General features: G+C 53.7%; 3 protein-coding genes across 3 annotated transcripts; 2 read left to right on the top strand and 1 right to left on the bottom strand.

The window, feature by feature from the left end:
• Positions 1–6363: 6363 nt before the first annotated feature.
• Positions 6364–6864, top strand: IE81DRAFT_331755 (hypothetical protein; the record flags this gene model as incomplete). The annotated part of the gene is made up of 1 exon (XM_025515270.1): positions 6364–6864. The coding sequence occupies one exon, from the start codon at positions 6364–6366 to the stop codon at positions 6862–6864; it is 501 nt and encodes a 166-aa protein (XP_025367426.1).
• Positions 6865–8187: 1323 nt separating this feature from the next.
• Positions 8188–9423, top strand: IE81DRAFT_293677 (hypothetical protein; the record flags this gene model as incomplete). The annotated part of the gene is made up of 3 exons (XM_025512010.1): positions 8188–8595; positions 8708–8918; positions 9023–9423. The coding sequence occupies 3 exons, from the start codon at positions 8188–8190 to the stop codon at positions 9421–9423; spliced, it is 1020 nt and encodes a 339-aa protein (XP_025367425.1).
• A 136-nt stretch (positions 9424–9559) lies between these two features.
• IE81DRAFT_234356 (hypothetical protein) lies at positions 9560–14291 on the bottom strand. Its single transcript, XM_025511158.1, has 5 exons — positions 13372–14291; positions 13225–13300; positions 12880–13152; positions 9840–12799; positions 9560–9761 (listed from the first exon to the last, which is right to left on the bottom strand). Exons 1-5 carry the CDS (start codon positions 14188–14190, stop codon positions 9696–9698), a joined length of 4194 nt encoding a protein of 1397 aa, XP_025367424.1. The 5' UTR covers positions 14191–14291; the 3' UTR covers positions 9560–9695.
• Between the last annotated feature and the right edge of the window lie 1566 nt (positions 14292–15857).

Raw genomic sequence — 15857 nt, 5'->3', positions numbered from 1 at the left:
CTGAGACTGCGATGGTCTTGTCTTCTCAGGGGCTTTCGAGCGATATCCGAGAATCGAAACCGCCATAACGTGGCGTGCATCAACCATGGGCTCGCACCACCTTTGCTTGAAGGTACTTCGGACGGCAAAAACGCTGTGAACAAGTGCTGAAACTTTGTTGAAGAGCTTCACAGGACCCCAATCACCACATATCATGGTCCCGCTGTGCCGCGGGAAACGCTGGACCAAGACTGAACACATTGAGTATTTGCTCTGTGATGTATCAAGTGCTTAGCGAATCTGATCTGTAGGTTTGAACAAAGACTCACAGTGATACACACGCTCGATAAAAGGCTTGCGCGGACACACGCACGACCTGATGGAACTCCGTGGAGATCGAAACGGTACGGGAGCGCAGACATTCGATGGTGCTAAGGCTCCAATTTCACTCTGGAAGCTGCAAAGTAAATGTTGCTACAGCGAAGAACAGCGAGCTGCTTGGGGAGGGAGAATTTTAACGTTTTTTCCAATTTAAAGAAATGAGAAACCTCCCTCGTGCTCGCAACGCATATTCGGCCCACTGATTTGGTGAGATCGCATCTATGAGCTAAACGGCCTTTGGAGCAGGCGATCAACGTCGGCGAGTTTACATTACGCATAGTCGAAATCATACTTCCACAGACCCTCTGGCTTTGACGGCTACCTTGTCTTAAAGAGGCGCCGTCGAGGCGGACTCGTTCAAAAAGGCTCAAGCTGTGTCAGCCACGCCTGTTTGACTTTTGTCGTCTAATGCCTCAACTTTTCGAGTCGCCTGTGGCAGCATCAGAATCTAACGTGTTAATTTTTTCGGCTTGACGCTGACGAGCTTAAGGCCTCTCCATGCCGCGCCGAAACCATTGAAGGGAGACGTTCGGTCTCCATTCGCAGCCTTTATCAAGGACCACAGCGATGTACCGTGTTTACAGCTTTTTCCTTCCATTGCGCTCTCAGAATTTACATGTGCCTCCCTTTTCAACACTTCATCACCACTGAGCCCAAAGTCTGCTTACAACCTACCAACGTGAAAAATCGAGAGAGCTTCAGCTCAAGAATTGACAGACTTACTGGAGGCCCGTGTAGAGACGCCGAACGTCCGCACATTCAGTCAGCGCTTCAGTTTTTGCACGCATAATCCCTCTTTTTTTTTTTTTTGGTGCTTCAAGCACTTCAAGACGCAAGTATCTCCTTCAGACTTGACAGTTCAAGCTTTTCGGACTAGAACATGGCGCAGATTTGGAATCAGACATGCATCACTTAGTCTGAGATGATTATCGAAGTGTAACATCTCACGTCTTTCAACGGATTGCAGTTGCCAAGCTCGAACGAAACTATAAGCCAGCTCATATTTGAAGAACTCAAGTACTCACGCACCACTCCGCGTCGAAGTTTCGTTTTCTGATGCATGTTCGCTTTCAGATGCGTCGAGATTCGGTCAGATCATTGTCGTGATGTCCTTCAGAAGAGAGGGCTTTTTTGCGGCGCTAAAGTTGTCTCACCCGAGGCTTCGCGCAGACTGTTTGTCGCTGCAGCATCTTGTACAAACACCAGAAACAATGAAGATTTCAGCAGGAATCCAAAAAGCTGGCTCGTCGATACTCCATGCCCGTATTTCCTGATCTCGGCTTTATTGCATTTTAGCGCAGCCATCAGTACGCATGATACAAATCCAACGCAGGAAAGAATAAATACATCTCGAGCCCTGCACATATCCGCACCAATCACCAGCATGCGGTCTTTGCACGATGAGTGACAAATTCCCTGCGCCTAACGCCTGTTCATCAGAAAGGTCGACTACCTACAAGACTAGCGTGCGAAGCTTCCCTAATGCTGTACGCAGCGTTAGTCGGTCTCCGCCCCTCTGCGTCCTGGAATCTCCACCGTAAAAAGAATTTAGCAGGTATGGTTCAGGACAGACAGGCTTTTCGGGTCATGCTTGACTTCGTGAGACAGGCACAGCGAGAGCTGGGCTAGGAAGCTCAATCTGTGTAAGCTCGACTGTGAGTCTGTGGCACCGCTTGTAATCTCCACCCCACGTCCAATTGGTACCAACGTGTAGCAGGTCGCGTAAAGTCGACTGTCACGCACAGCCCGAGGGTTCAAACTCAGACAGCCAGCCTGCAATTGCTCGCTATCAACGATGTTCTGCACACAGGACCAAATTTTGATTCGTCAGCACTGTTCCCAGGCATTTGTCAATGATGGCACTATCAAATCAACGGTCATTGGTGCTTTGCTTTGGAATAGCTCAATGCTGAGACGGCGTTTTGATCTGGGTGTAGCTCAATGCTGCAACCGAGATTAATCTCGATGAAATTGAACAAGTCTGGGTGGAGAGCAAGGCGCTGAGCAACACCAAGAGTGGACGCTGCAAGCTCAGGAATACCCTTTCCGCTTGTTAGACGTGGGATGTTGAATGCGGAGCTTGATGCTAAGGAGACTGCAGCACTGCAGCTGCAGACCTTTCTGACTTACAAAGTGTCAGCATTGAGCATCCGTGGCCATCACACAGAGCTTTTCGTTACCGTGTCTCAACCCACTATTCCAAAAAAAAAAAAGGCGCCCCAAGAAAGTAGATGTTCTGCTGGGCAGACTCGCTCAGCAGGATTTTTGGCTCAGACGTGCCAGTGGGAGCACACCGAGCTCAAAATGATTCCATGTCCCAGAGCAGGCGTGTTCTTCGAGAGACGGCACCCTACGCTGCAACGTCAGCGCTCTCCGAGCTCCAGAACGAGCATTCTACACCTCAGAGCAAGCTTGATCCTCTCAAAGAGTCGGACGCGCAACCTCAGCTTAAGTTTGCCAATCAACAGACCACCTTTGACGTCCCATGGTGAGCTTCAGTCTGCGCTCAAGTTTGCGCCAACCATCTCAAGAACCCTAAGCCCAGCCCATCAAGAGCGTGGTTGGGCCAAGGGCGCCCTCGTTACGCGCACCGAAGAGAAAATGATGCTCTTTTGGGAGCTTAGGAAGCTACAATTCCCTTCGACAGCCTTTGTTGAGAAGGGCCTGAGGAAGAGGATAGGGAAGCAAATGATCAAGTCCAGACTTTGCTGGAGCATCTGTTGGTGAGTTCTCATTCATTCACCCTTACACTTCACAAAGTTCTAAAAGTGTTGTCTCTCTTGACCTGGCAGTCAATCATTGAAAACCTCACAGTAGCTCCAACAGAGACAAAAAAGGCCAGGATGAGCTAGTGGCTCTCTGAAAGGAGAATGAAGTTCTCAAGGTTGAGAAAGACGCCTACCTGCAGCGCTTGCTGAAGGATCCCTTCATTGTCGGAGAGGCCAGCGGCACCAATGCGCCCAGCGACGGGTAGAACGTCTTTGACAAAGTAAGTTGCAGCTTCTTCCACGCATGCATAGTCGCTCATGCTCAAAACGACTTCCCTTCGACACACTTTGTTGAGAGAGGACTAAGGCAGAGGAAAGGGAGGCAAAGAATCAAGCTGAACAGCTTTGATGCTGCACAGTCTTGGTTGTTTGCCGCTTGTGCCTCTTGCTCTTTCATGGATCCAGGAGCAACCACATGGAACGGGCTTGTAGGGTCAGATTTGATCTTAGGGCTCAGTGATGTGAACCTGGATCTGCGTAGGCTGCGGTGGGAGCTTTGGCTGGAAAGTCAAGTCTCTGCACCAAAGCCAAAGACTATCGCCAACGTGTGGTAAGCCTAGCGGGCTGTGCGTCACTAAGTAAGCATCCTCCTTGCACGTTAGATTGAGGCACGGAACAGGCGGAAGTTCAGGATGAGGTGATCCTAGACTACCTGGAATGATTGACAGCGGGGATCTTGCCAGGCCTGCATCAAGAACATGTACAGAGCACCCGTGCGGCAGGTCTACCAGCTCTTGGCTTCTGTGGGCATGCCATGCAGGGTGCAGCATGCCAAGGGTATATCTCTGCCCATCACACAGTAAGTAGAACTTTGAAGGAAGCATAGTGGACATGGGCTGACTTGACCTTAGCATCTAGGACAAAGATGATCCAGTGTTCACCGTGGGCCTGGATGTCACGGAGGACTCAGAATGGAAAGCAATGCCAGCCAGCGGGCATGACTTTGGAGCTCCGGAGATTGGGGTCGTCCTGAAGAATGGACCAGGCGTCTTCATGCTATGGCATGGCCTGGAGACACACAGCACAACAGTCCCTGGAAGAGAGGCAGACTTCCTGGACCTCCGTGCCAGGCCAAGGACACTGGGATGTGCTGCCTATATGAAGCCCCTGATCACAAAGCAGGGAAAAAAGCTTGCCAAAAAGCAACTAGGCCTACCCCTTGGTGCTAAAAAAGCGGAAGACTTCAAGGTGGGAAATCCATGTAAATATTTCGAATAGTCAGCCCGCAAGGCACAAAGACCTCAGAGACCTTAGCGACATCAACGACCACAACAGAGGCAATGACAACGGCAATCCATCGCCATTCCCTCCTCTTAGGTGCAAGCAATCAGTGATTGCATACTCTCGACGATTCTATGATGGACCGTGCCCCTCTTCTTCCACCACAGAGCGTCCCTTCTCTTCTGCGCATCATACTCTCGACGATTTTATGATGGACCGTGTCCCTCGTTAGTTTCCACTGCAACTCAAAGCTGAGGGATTTCATAAATCGAGCACTGACCTCATCAACCTTGCAGATCAACCCCCGCAGCGAGGGTGAGAAGCGTCTGAATGATTTGACCAAGGAACAAGATGATCCCAAACAAAAAAAACACCAACCTTGTGGGGAACAACGAGAGACTACAGCGCAGGAACAACGCGCTCTCAAGGAAACTTGCAGAGAAACAGGAGGCCTTCAAGCAACTCGAAACGCAAAATGAGCACCTCAAAACACAAAAAAAGGGTTCTCAAAAAGCAAATTGCCACTCAAGCAGCTGTTTGTCAGGCAACAACAAGTATTGACGTGGCCTTAGAACACCACTCCTTGAGGGTGACATTCACATTCAGTATTCATTGTTAGGCTGCAGCCTTTGGTTGAAGAACAAAAGGTGACTTGGAGTGGGTTGGAGGAAGCAGACACACCTTTGTATGACTGCAATTGAGCTCCCTAGCTGGTCACAGTGCCCAAAAGCTCCAACTTCCAAATCAGGCCTGCAGAGCAGAGTCTGCATGCATGCGCGCAAGATGACAGTCAAAAGTGAGCATGTACAATTGTGGATGAGCACAGCAAGCTTTGCATGCTAGCTCACCTGGAGGGCCAAAGCCAGTTCCCTTCTTGCTTCTAAACATTGACTGAACTGCAAGTGTCTGGACACTTTCAGCAAACAAAGGGGCGCAAAGAGTTGTCCTCATGCATGTACCAGTACGTGTGCGCAACGGCATGGTTAGCACAGTGTATCAGCTAAAGTGGTCGTCTCATGACGTGGCCCCAGCACCCGCAGCTGGAACAGGGAGGCCTCTCTCTGCTCTGAAGTCCTGTCTCCAATGCTGACGATGGTGTCAGAGCTGTGCAATGCCATCCTCGCCAAGCAGCAAGCGCATGCATTGGAATCCACCAAGTGGCTGATCACCAAGCATGTGAGCTGGCTAGGCGAGGTGAGCAGCCACCTGTTGATCTTGAGGAGGCTGTTTGGAATTTGCGCTCCCCCTTCACCAAGTGAGACTTTGCTCTCTTCGATTACCGGACTCGCTCACCAGGTCCAGCATTGGCAAAAGAGCTTACTGAAGACCACAATCAGCTCATGTCAGCAGCACCTGGCTTCTTGCGCCTGAGGCAAGGAAATGGCAGTGGGTTGCCGTGCTTGTTGCAGCTGTGGTTGTTGTTGTCTTTGCTGAGGTCTTCAAAGGTGCTTCTGGGCAGCTTTGCAATGCTGAGTGCTTCAACATGGGCATTGAAGGACTGTGTGTGATTGGGTCAGCGCTTGTAAAATGTCACTGCATGGGGCACAGTTGCTTGCTTGCTTGCTCTTCTCCATCTCCTTGACCAGGTGTGCAAAGTGGCGCTTCTGCTTGGGGGCATTTATGGTGGGCATAATGCACAAGTAGTTGCGCTTGTTGATAAGCCCATCGCGATGATCAAAAAAGCAGTAAAGGGGCGCAACCACTGGACTCTTTTGCTTATGACTCAGGGTTAGGGTTCTGGCACAGAATGCCAGAGAGTCAAGGGCAATTGCTGCCCGAGACCAACAATGCTGGACAACTTGTTGGCACTATTGGCCCAGCTGCCAACCGAAGACCACGATCACCTTAACTGGGGTGCTTTGGCAGCCTTCTTTTGTTGAAGTTGCATGAATGGATTTGGATTGCCATCTGCGTCAAAGGCGAAGACATTGTTGTCAGAGGAGAGGTCTTTGTAGTAGCGTCTAGGCGTCTTTGCGATACCCCTGGCCTCAGTGTGCGCATTCATCAATCATTCATGATTGAGCACTCAAGATTGATCAGCATCTTCTTGGGCTCTGGATGTTGTCAGAACGCCGTCAAGATCTTGGCAAAGATGGAGCCTTCTAGCAAGGCTCTGTGTTTCCACAAAGCCCTGAATAGCTGCCAAGCTATTGGAACAATTCCTAAGGAGCTGGAAGGTGCCATGGATGCCAATGCCTTCATAGCAGAGCATGATGTGCCCGCTACCTGCTCGTACCTTGCAGCAGAGCTCTCTGTGGAGGAAGCCAAGATGCTGCTGGAGAAGGGAAAGAGCATGGAGAGCGTGAAGAAAACAGGGACAGGGAACAGGAACAATGCTTGTGTTTGCAACTGGCTTTGTGGACTAGGCTGGCACAAGCTCCACAAGGCAGAGTCTCTCTTGGGCAAGTTTGTGATGGTGGACAAGGATGTGGATGGAGACTTTGAGCTCAACGAGGAATACCGGGTCGTGGAGCTGCCGGACAGCAGACATGCACCCATGCGTTGCCGTAGCTGAGCTACTGCTGGAAGTGAGTTGGAAGCAAAAAGAGTCCAAACGTTATGGTCGCCGCATCTGAGTCTTCTACGTTTGATCTTGACAGGAACCCTCCGTGTCATCGCAACCCCGCCTTGCTGGACACGCCATCCAAAAGCAATGGAATTAATGTATCAGTCCTTCGATGTTGTCGATTGTGTGAGACTTTTCAGACAGCTGGCAAGGGTTCTCCCAACACCTGGCAGCGGTGCAGCAATTTGTGCAAGGCAATTTTGGTTTGGAGATCATCTTGTCCCGCCAAGAGATGCAGCACTTGCATTCCCGCGCACGCATCGTTGGTGTTCTGGATGGCGCTGTGGACGAGCAGGTCTTTAGGTTGCTGTGGACTTTTTGAGAGAATCAAGTGAGGTGTTTTGCCCTGCAACTTTGGTCTTGTATATGGTACTTGCCTCTTTTGTTGAGCTTGATGTGTCTCACAATTGCCTATTCAAATTACTATGGCATGCCATGTGCCAGTGCCAGCGATGATTCAATCGCACTGCTCCGGGCGTGCGCAGGCGTCAAGCGGGGCAGCGCAGGCCAAGAGAAGTTTGACGCGCACGGTGTGCCCTCCTGTGGAGATGCATCGGTTCATCCCTTGGACGTGTATTACCAGCATTTGATTGCTGCGGATGCGAAGGGGATTCATGACCCAGCACTGATGCGTGGTGAACCTCTCATAGGACAAAATGAGACGCATCATGTGATTTTCTGAATGCTTTCTCCTTGTGCTGATGCTTCCACTAGAGCGACAGAGACGGTTGTTGCTGTTTGCGCGCGTGTTTGCCGGCGTGTGAGGGTTTTGTGCTCACAACACAGTTGGCACCACGCTCACATGTACCTCCACCTTGACAAAAGGAGCACTGTCAGTCGAACATCACTGCATCTCCTCCCAATCAGGACTGTTGCGGTGCACACATCGAATTTTCAACGGGTCGCTCCGTGTTGACGATTCACATTGCCTTGCGATATCAACAGCATCAAAGGCCCTCTCCAGACCTGCAATGGGCAGTCGCCGGGGCTGCTATGTGACCATGATGAGCAAGCAATACCGGCTTTTGCTTGATGCCTCTGCGCTGGTGCACGCGTATGCAGGAAGTCGGCACGCCGCGCGTGGCTGAACGCGTCTTCCAATCGAATTCTTCCAGCACCGCCACGTTCGCTTCCACCACCACTACATCTCCAAGTCACGACATAGACGAGGGTCGGCATCGCGGTCAAAATCCCACGCGGCATTTCATTAACCCACCTGGATCCCCCTTAAGTCGAAGAAGACAAGACAGACAGCTCACACACCGCCCAAGCATGAGACTCTTGGCTGTTCCGCTTGCCCGTGCTAGCCCTACGGCATCCGCTGTCTCCACCTTTGTTTCCGCACCCCTTCCACCCTCTTCGGCAATCGCGCGCAATGCAGCTGCAGCACCTGTCTCGGCGCCAGGTAAAGGCAATGAGAAGCCACAGCAACTGCCGCTCGCAACCCGACTGCTCAACAAAGCTTCCAACTACTGGCTTTCCCTCAATGAGCCAGGTGCCAAGTCGACTTTCGACTGGAAGAGGCGGACGTACAGAGCTGGAGAGAGTTTGATGGACAGGATAGAGTACGAGGAGTGGGCGCTGAAAGGCGTCGATCCTCAAGCAGGGCCTGTTTTGTCAGAGATCCGGAGCAAGCGGGAGGCTTCAGCGAGTCAGTCGGCAGCGGAAGGCGCCGCGGAGGTGAGTGGGACTCTTTGTTGCCCTTGGGCGTTTGCGTGCCATCTTGGCATATCCACAAATCGCTCAACCACGGCCCTTCCGCGTGCGCGCGATCGGTAACGCGCTCGACTAGATTCAGCTGCTGTATCCAGCCACGTATCTTCAAGGCCCAGTCCTCATTGCAGCGCTGAGAAAGATGACCAAGCATCGCACCCCGCACCACCGGTCTCGGCTCATCTGGTGTTTGATAGGAATGCCTATCACTATCCCTTTCGCCTTGGTCCCAATCATACCCAATCTGCCTTTCTTCTACCTCGTCTGGAGAGCTTTCAGCCACTGGCGGGGTAAGTCTCGTGCTACCTCTACTGCTCGCTCGACAAGATGCTGATGACCCCACACCCGCCCGTTGCAGCATTCCAGTCGTCGTCTTATCTCTCGCAATTATTAGAGCTGGATGCCATTCGGCCGGTTCCTTCTCAAGAAATGGACACCATCTTTACAGCAGCAGCACAAACGCCAGCAGCACAAACAGTAGGATTGGGTATCTATGACGCGAAGGGGAGCGCCGCCTCCAGTTCTGTCGGTTCAAAGTCCACTGGAGTATCACAGTCCCAAGCGGCGATGGTGCTTCAGGCGCGGCACGTTGACAGGCTGGCGCAATCGTTTTCCCTCTCAGCACAGACGGTGGTTGATCTTAATAGAGCGCGACTACAGACTCAAGCAAGCATAGAGAAGGGTGAACTTGCGAAATTGCTCGAGGCGGCGAAGGGAATTGGCGGCTCCGCAGCTGCGCAGCAACGAGGTGCAGGTGATGAGAAACGGCACGACTCCCCAACAATACGTCCATGATAGTGTCTGCATTGCGTATGAGGAAGCCGGCGCACGACAAGAAATCATTCAAGTTGCAAATTCAGATGCACAGCCCATTCACGAAGCCATGAGAGTCACGAGTGTCGTTGCTGCTCATTGCTCATGACGCGGGCGGCAGGTATAAGAGCTGATTTCAGAGCAGATCTGTTGGGGGGATCTTGCGGGACAAAGGATCTTTGCGCAAGGGACTTGCGTGGCTTGCGGCATTGTTTCCTCAAACGCCATTATCAAGTCGCAAATGTACATGCGAACTAGAAGTGAGAAACACCCTCACTTTCCATCTTGGGGACGCGCTTGCGCTGTTCTCCTGTGACTCGCTATGAGGGTACCGGTGCGCAAATGACGGAATGATCAGCTCTCCGCTATCCTAAATCGCATCGCGCCTGCTGGCTCACCTTGATTCTGCCGATGCCGTCTTCTGCATTCTGTTTGATCCACATCAAAGAACGAACGCCCTTGACTTGAGCCACACCCTTGTGTTGCCTCGCTAGGGATCTCTGCTTAGCTCGTCTGCCCTCTGGGCTGGTGGGGTCATCGTCAAAGTCCATTGCAGAGTCTCTAGACCTGTCCCACTCTTCGTCAGACTGCGCCGCCTCTGCTTCCTCCTCGTACAAAGCATCTTCATCGACCTCTTCCTGTGCTTCGTTGCGCCCTTTGCCTTTGCCTTCCGCGACGGGTACCGAGACCGACCGCTTGTGGAGAGAATTGCTGCCCTCGCCGTTCACAGCGGTGTCGACGCGTAGCGAGTCCGGAGGCATGGACATTCTCTTGTTGGCGGCACTTGCAGCCTTTGAAGCCTTTGGTGAAGGATCTCGAAGTGGACCTGTGACCTTATCCAGACTGCTGTCGCTCGAGATTCGCTCAGGCAAAGGACCTTGAGTTTGCTTGGCAGACATTGTTCGCCGAACCTGCTCAGAAAGGGACTTGGGCTTGTCTCGCTCGCCAGCATCGCTGGACGCGAGGTAGCACTCGAAAGCGAAACGCATCTCCTGGTCGCCGGCTGTGAGCGCCTTATGCTCTGGAGCGATCCCGCTGTGGTAGACAAATGCGAGGTCGAGATGGCCCACCAGTTTCAAGCCTTCCACGAGCTCGTGATCATCTCCTGCACCATCTTTCGCGGCGGTGCACATTTCTTCGAGGACGGGTCTGAGCTTGCCCTTGTCTGGAGGCACTTCGGTAGCGGAGAACGCACCCAGCGCATGTTGCTCCAATTTTGGCCATTCCGCGGCAGAATAGAGAGGCAGGCGCTGCACAAGGGGCGTGTCGTCTGCGATGCGATTGAGCGGCGTGAGGGCATACGCATGCTTGTACTTCCTGCCCGGCACACGCGAATCGCTGCGCAGATGCACGTATAGGAAGCTCGGGTACCTTTGCCGCACTGCGATGCGCAAAGGGCTCTTGAGAGGGAATTCGAAACCCAGTTGGTCGCTGTCACTATGAGCCTCGACATCGTCCGTCTCCGCTGTGCCCCCAACCGTCTCAAAGTAAAGGTGCGCAGCGCGATCAATGTCGAGATCTGCCCGTTTGATGCCGTGTACGCGAGCGGCAGAGACTTCGACAACGCCCACATTCCAGCCAGCCAAGGGGCGGGGGGCGCTCAACTCGACGGAGCGCCAGACCAAAGTGATGCGAATCTTTCCGAAGCCTAGCCCGCCGGTCAACGTGTACCACGCTCCTGAGCTTCGACTGCTGCTTTGGAGCACATCGGCTACACGAAGACCGACCAATCCTAGAATGGGATCAGACTCTCGCATGCGCTGGTCTCGTACGACAAAGTCGATCCGTGCTTTTCGCCAGTCCGCAATCCAGCGCTCCGTCCCAGCGTTGATGAATGGGCGAGGATCAAGGGCTTTGGTTCGAGTGCGGAACACTGCTTCGTCGTTGATCAGCACTTGGACGTACGAGCTTGGGAATTTGGGTGCAGCTTTGCCAGTAGCCTCTTCGTTTCCAGTGTAGCGTGTCTTTGGTGCGAGCCTCTTGGAATTGCTGCTGTACGTGCTTGAAGAGCTTTGCGCCTCGAGACCATCGATGGAATGGATGTGAAATGCAAGGATTCCGGATGGCCACTCGGGCTCGGGGGGTGCCGAAGTTGCTTCTGCGTCGCCAGCAATCATTCGAGTAAGCTTTGCTATGCGTTGGTGCCGCTCAGCGCGTTGTTTCATCAGCTCGGCATCGAGAGGGAAGCCAAGGCTATTCATGAAGCGGTCGAAGCCTGTGTAGTACTGGGAGAGAGGCAGCGCCTCATGGCTCGCTGCGACATCTAGCTTGTCAGCTTCACTCGTAGCACTTTGAGTGCCCACACCTGCTGTCTCGTGTGGCGTGCTTGCGCTGGGCGGTCCTGGAGAGGATTCTGCCGGCGAGTTCGCTTTATTGGCTGCCTGCTGGAGCAGATGCGTGCGGGTTGCGCGGTGACCGGAGGCAGGCTGAGCCAGGCGGAAGAATCCCACGCTATAGTTGAGCGAGCCCTGAACCGAAGCGCCTCGACGGGCAGGAGCGAGATCGTCCTGTCGATGTTCGAGGAAGCTGACATGCCCTGGCTGGCCAGGCCTGTTCAAACTTCGTCGAATGAGCCGCGAGATGGACACATCAACGTGACCGAGCTCGTCATCCGCGCTGAATCGGTCCGCGTCGTACACAGCGAGACGAAGTCGCTCGTGGTCTCGCACCTCATCAGGCCCAACGAGAAGGAAGCTCGTCTCCCCCCACACTGGGTTCTTGGTGCGCGCCATGACGCGACTGAGGTATAGTGGCTTACCCGCCCGTGCGAATGATATGCCGACGTAGGGGTCCGACGTGCCTCCCACATCCGCGGCTGCGAGGCCATTTGCGCGGTGCAGAACCACCGCCATGACGCCGAGTGCGTAGATGTTTTGAGGGCCATCGCCAGCGCCCAAGAGAGACCCCACATCGACGGTGTAGCTCTGAGGCGCGATAAAATCTTTGATGACGCGCTCAATGGAGTGCAGGACGTAGCTAGATATCAGTGGCAAGTTCATCGCGTCGATGACCATTCGCTTGCTCAAGGGCTTGGCCGAGATCTCGATGCGAGGTTTGTCGACAAAGCAGAAAGCGACGTGTTTGACGAAAGGTGCGGCAGGCGTCATTTGCAACCGGACACGCATTTTGCCCTCGATACCGAGCATCTCTATCCAGACTGGCACCTGGACTGCCGCAATCTTCTGCAAGCCGATGGCCATGTACAACAGTAGATGTATCTGCTCTATACCGGTGGAGTCATCATCTTCGTTTCCATCGTTGACGCCACGATGAGCGTCTGTTGGGGTATCAAGGCCCTCCACTTTATTGCTTTGAGCTTTGCGTCTACGTGCTTGCGGGCCGCGATACGCGAATGAAACTGCAAGAAGAGATGGTCGGCATCATTGAATATACGGCTTGGTTTTGGCGTGCTGCACTTTGCCGCCCCCCGCAACGCACCTTCCAGATTGACAAAGTCACCAACATCGAGCGCTGGTGCGTCGTGCTGCTGTGTGCGATCCTCCTCGAGCGTCTCCTGTTTACGCGCGCTCTTGCTGGTCGTCTCGCTTTGTGAAAAGCTCTCATCATCGTCCGGCAAGCGCTTGAAATCGACGATACGAAGAGGTATGGTGCCCTGATCCAAGCCTTCCACACGACACCCGTGCACTATGCCCGGAACCTGCTGCATCAGAGCGTCCTCCAAAAGATCGATGAACGGTACAAAATACTCGGCTGGCAGCGGCAAAGCGTAGAAAGTCGATCAATCAGCTAGCAGCGTTCATCGAGCGAGGCGGCTGTACGTACCTGATATGAGTGGCCAGACAGTAGCGAGGAGGTGATTGACCCATTCTGCAGTTTCTGGGTGTGCCTGCTTGGCCGACTGGTGGGTGTGATGCTGAGTTCTGAGTTGGCCGACTCGTCTACAGTATCTGTCACGTCGACTCAGCTCACCTTTCTTCTCTCTTCTGCCTCCCTCTCCCATGCCATATCCTTCCCAGCTCTCTCGAACAACTTAAGCGATACGTGAGCACCAATGGCTGCAGCTATGATGCCCACGGACCAGTGGAGCAGCCAGGCTGAAACTTGAGCAGCGATCGCTGTGATCAGAACAGCCCGCAGGATGAGACCTCGCTGAGATGCAAGCGGGTCCTTCCACTTGCTTGACCCTGAGTCTGGAGGACTCGCATGATGAGAGTAGCTGTGAAGTCGAGTCGCTGCGCTGGGAGCTCGTTGAACGTTGTTGCTGACCTTTTCCATCGCTTGGGCGTTGCCCGTATCCAGATCGTAGGCGGCAGCATCGAGAGACTTTTCTGGCAGGGGCGGTGCATCGTCCTCTTGATGTGAGTGAGCGCTGGATCGATTACCATTGCCGACAGAGGATGTTCTGCGAGCGAGAGACTTGATGGATTGAAGCGATGGCTTTCTCCTCCTCACGCTCCCTTCCCTCTGCACGGTGGTGGTCTGCGTGGCAGAGTCCGCGTGTGGGATGCCCTCTTGCTCCCGCTCATCTTCTGCCGCTAGACGCTCAAAGGATTCCGGAGGAGCGCTCTCAGTGTGCCGATGGCGTCTGTTGGAGGAGGCGAAGCGGGACTTGAAGCCGGACAAGGCTCGACGCGCTTTGGTGGAGGCAGTCGCATTGGTGCGGATGGATGCTGCAGAGGCGCTCTGTTCGCCGGTCGAGCGTGCGGACAGTGGTGGGGCAGGCGAAGAGGGAGCGAGGTCTCCATCACTTCTGTCGGGCGTCGTGTGCCCCTCCTTGCTCGCACTCATGGTTGAGAGCAGTGATTGTCGCTAGATTGGACGCGGGGAGAGTGACGACGCCAGGCTGTATGCGTGGGAGACGCTTGAGGTGTGCGATCCAGTCTAGGCAAAGCGCGAGCTGACATACAAAGGTGTGATTTGAGGATGAATGCCTTCAGCTTCCATCAGCCGATGGAAGCGCGGAGTACGAGTGGTCGTGTGGAGGAAGCAGCTCAGCTGAGCTGGCAGACTTGAACTAGCACGCCGAAGCTGCACGCAGGGCGAGCCGCAATCGAGGTTGTTTGAGCGCAAGTACTGGAGTAGAGTCGAGTAGGCACGCCATCAATATGGAGCCCACGATAGTGCGCGGTACGATTGTGGTGATTCTCTGGAAGCGGAAACGCGCAGCTGAGTGACCCTCTTGACTGTCTGCAGAGCCTTCGACATACCATATACGTCTTCGTAGAATCACACAATGGCGAATCACGAATGGCCCGCCTATACTCAAGACTTTTGACTCGTGACTGACTGTACATCAGCGGCAAGTGGGTGGGTGGATATATGCGTCTTCAGCATCATCGCGCACACAGCCACATGCTGGAAGTCTTGACTGCCCGTCACACTCACACTCACACTCAAACTGCTGCTCCGCGGATGCGGTCGAGTTGTTTGCGCGCTAATTTCTCCACTCACGACTCAATTCACCTCTGCTGCGTGCATGCATGCATGCCAGTACATCATGTGGCCGCTGTGCTGTGCACGGCCATCGTCACGCCGCATGCATGCTGGGGGTGACCCTGAATTCACGATTAACTCTTGACTGACGACTGTGACTCACTCACTCAACTGCTAACTGCTAAAGCGCCGTCACGGCACAATTTTGGATTTACCATGCAATCATGCCATGGATCCGATTCCAAGTCCATCACATATATGCGCGATGCCGAGAGTGCCGCGGAGTTGGCTCCTACCACGTTGCCTCGTTCACACCGCGCTACACCGAGCTACATACTCGAGAACCACTCATGGGAGTAGGTATCAAACATCACGGATCGTGAAGAGTGAATGGACCAGTCATGAGTCACAATTTACGTACGGCGACAGCAGCATAGAGTCCGTGTGTGAGTGTGAATCACGAGTCACAGTCACTGCGGATCATCAAGCGTTGTCGCCCTCGCAGGCAGATTGGGGATCGCATCGTGATTGTTGAATATGCCACCCCTTGCAACCCATTCCAGGAAGGCCAAGGCCAAGTTGCTTGGCAAAGTTTGGCAGATCGATGTACGGCCAGGCAAAGTGAGCGAGCGCGACCCTGTGTGGGCTCGGATAAGCCAGCCATAGTTAACATCACGCAGGCAAGGCTACCTTGCAGTCATGGCATTCTCGACTTCATGTCCACCCCTAACGCGCCTTTCCTTGCCGCCCACTCGGACAGATCCCAGCGCACGCACGCGTGCTGTGCTGGCATCGTCTTGAGCGGTCGCAAGTGAAGAGTGCTCTCGCCGTGCCAAGTCCACCGATGCGCAGCAAAATGTCACGACTGTGACTGCACCCTCGTGACTACTTGAATCGACTATAGCAACTTGCCTCGAAGAGGGGAAGAGGGAAGCTCAAGGTGATGACGCCGCAAGCCCCTGTGTTGTAGCACGACTTCTCGAATGCACTCTTTTTCAAGACGACTAGCCGATGTACGATGT

The sequence above is a fragment of the Ceraceosorus guamensis genome, assembly GCF_003144195.1.
Source record: "Ceraceosorus guamensis strain MCA 4658 unplaced genomic scaffold IE81scaffold_73, whole genome shotgun sequence".
Classification (NCBI taxonomy): Eukaryota; Fungi; Basidiomycota; class Exobasidiomycetes; order Ceraceosorales; family Ceraceosoraceae; genus Ceraceosorus; species Ceraceosorus guamensis.
The sequence above is the reverse complement of the archived record's forward strand: the minus strand, read 5'-3'. Positions and strand labels throughout refer to the sequence as shown.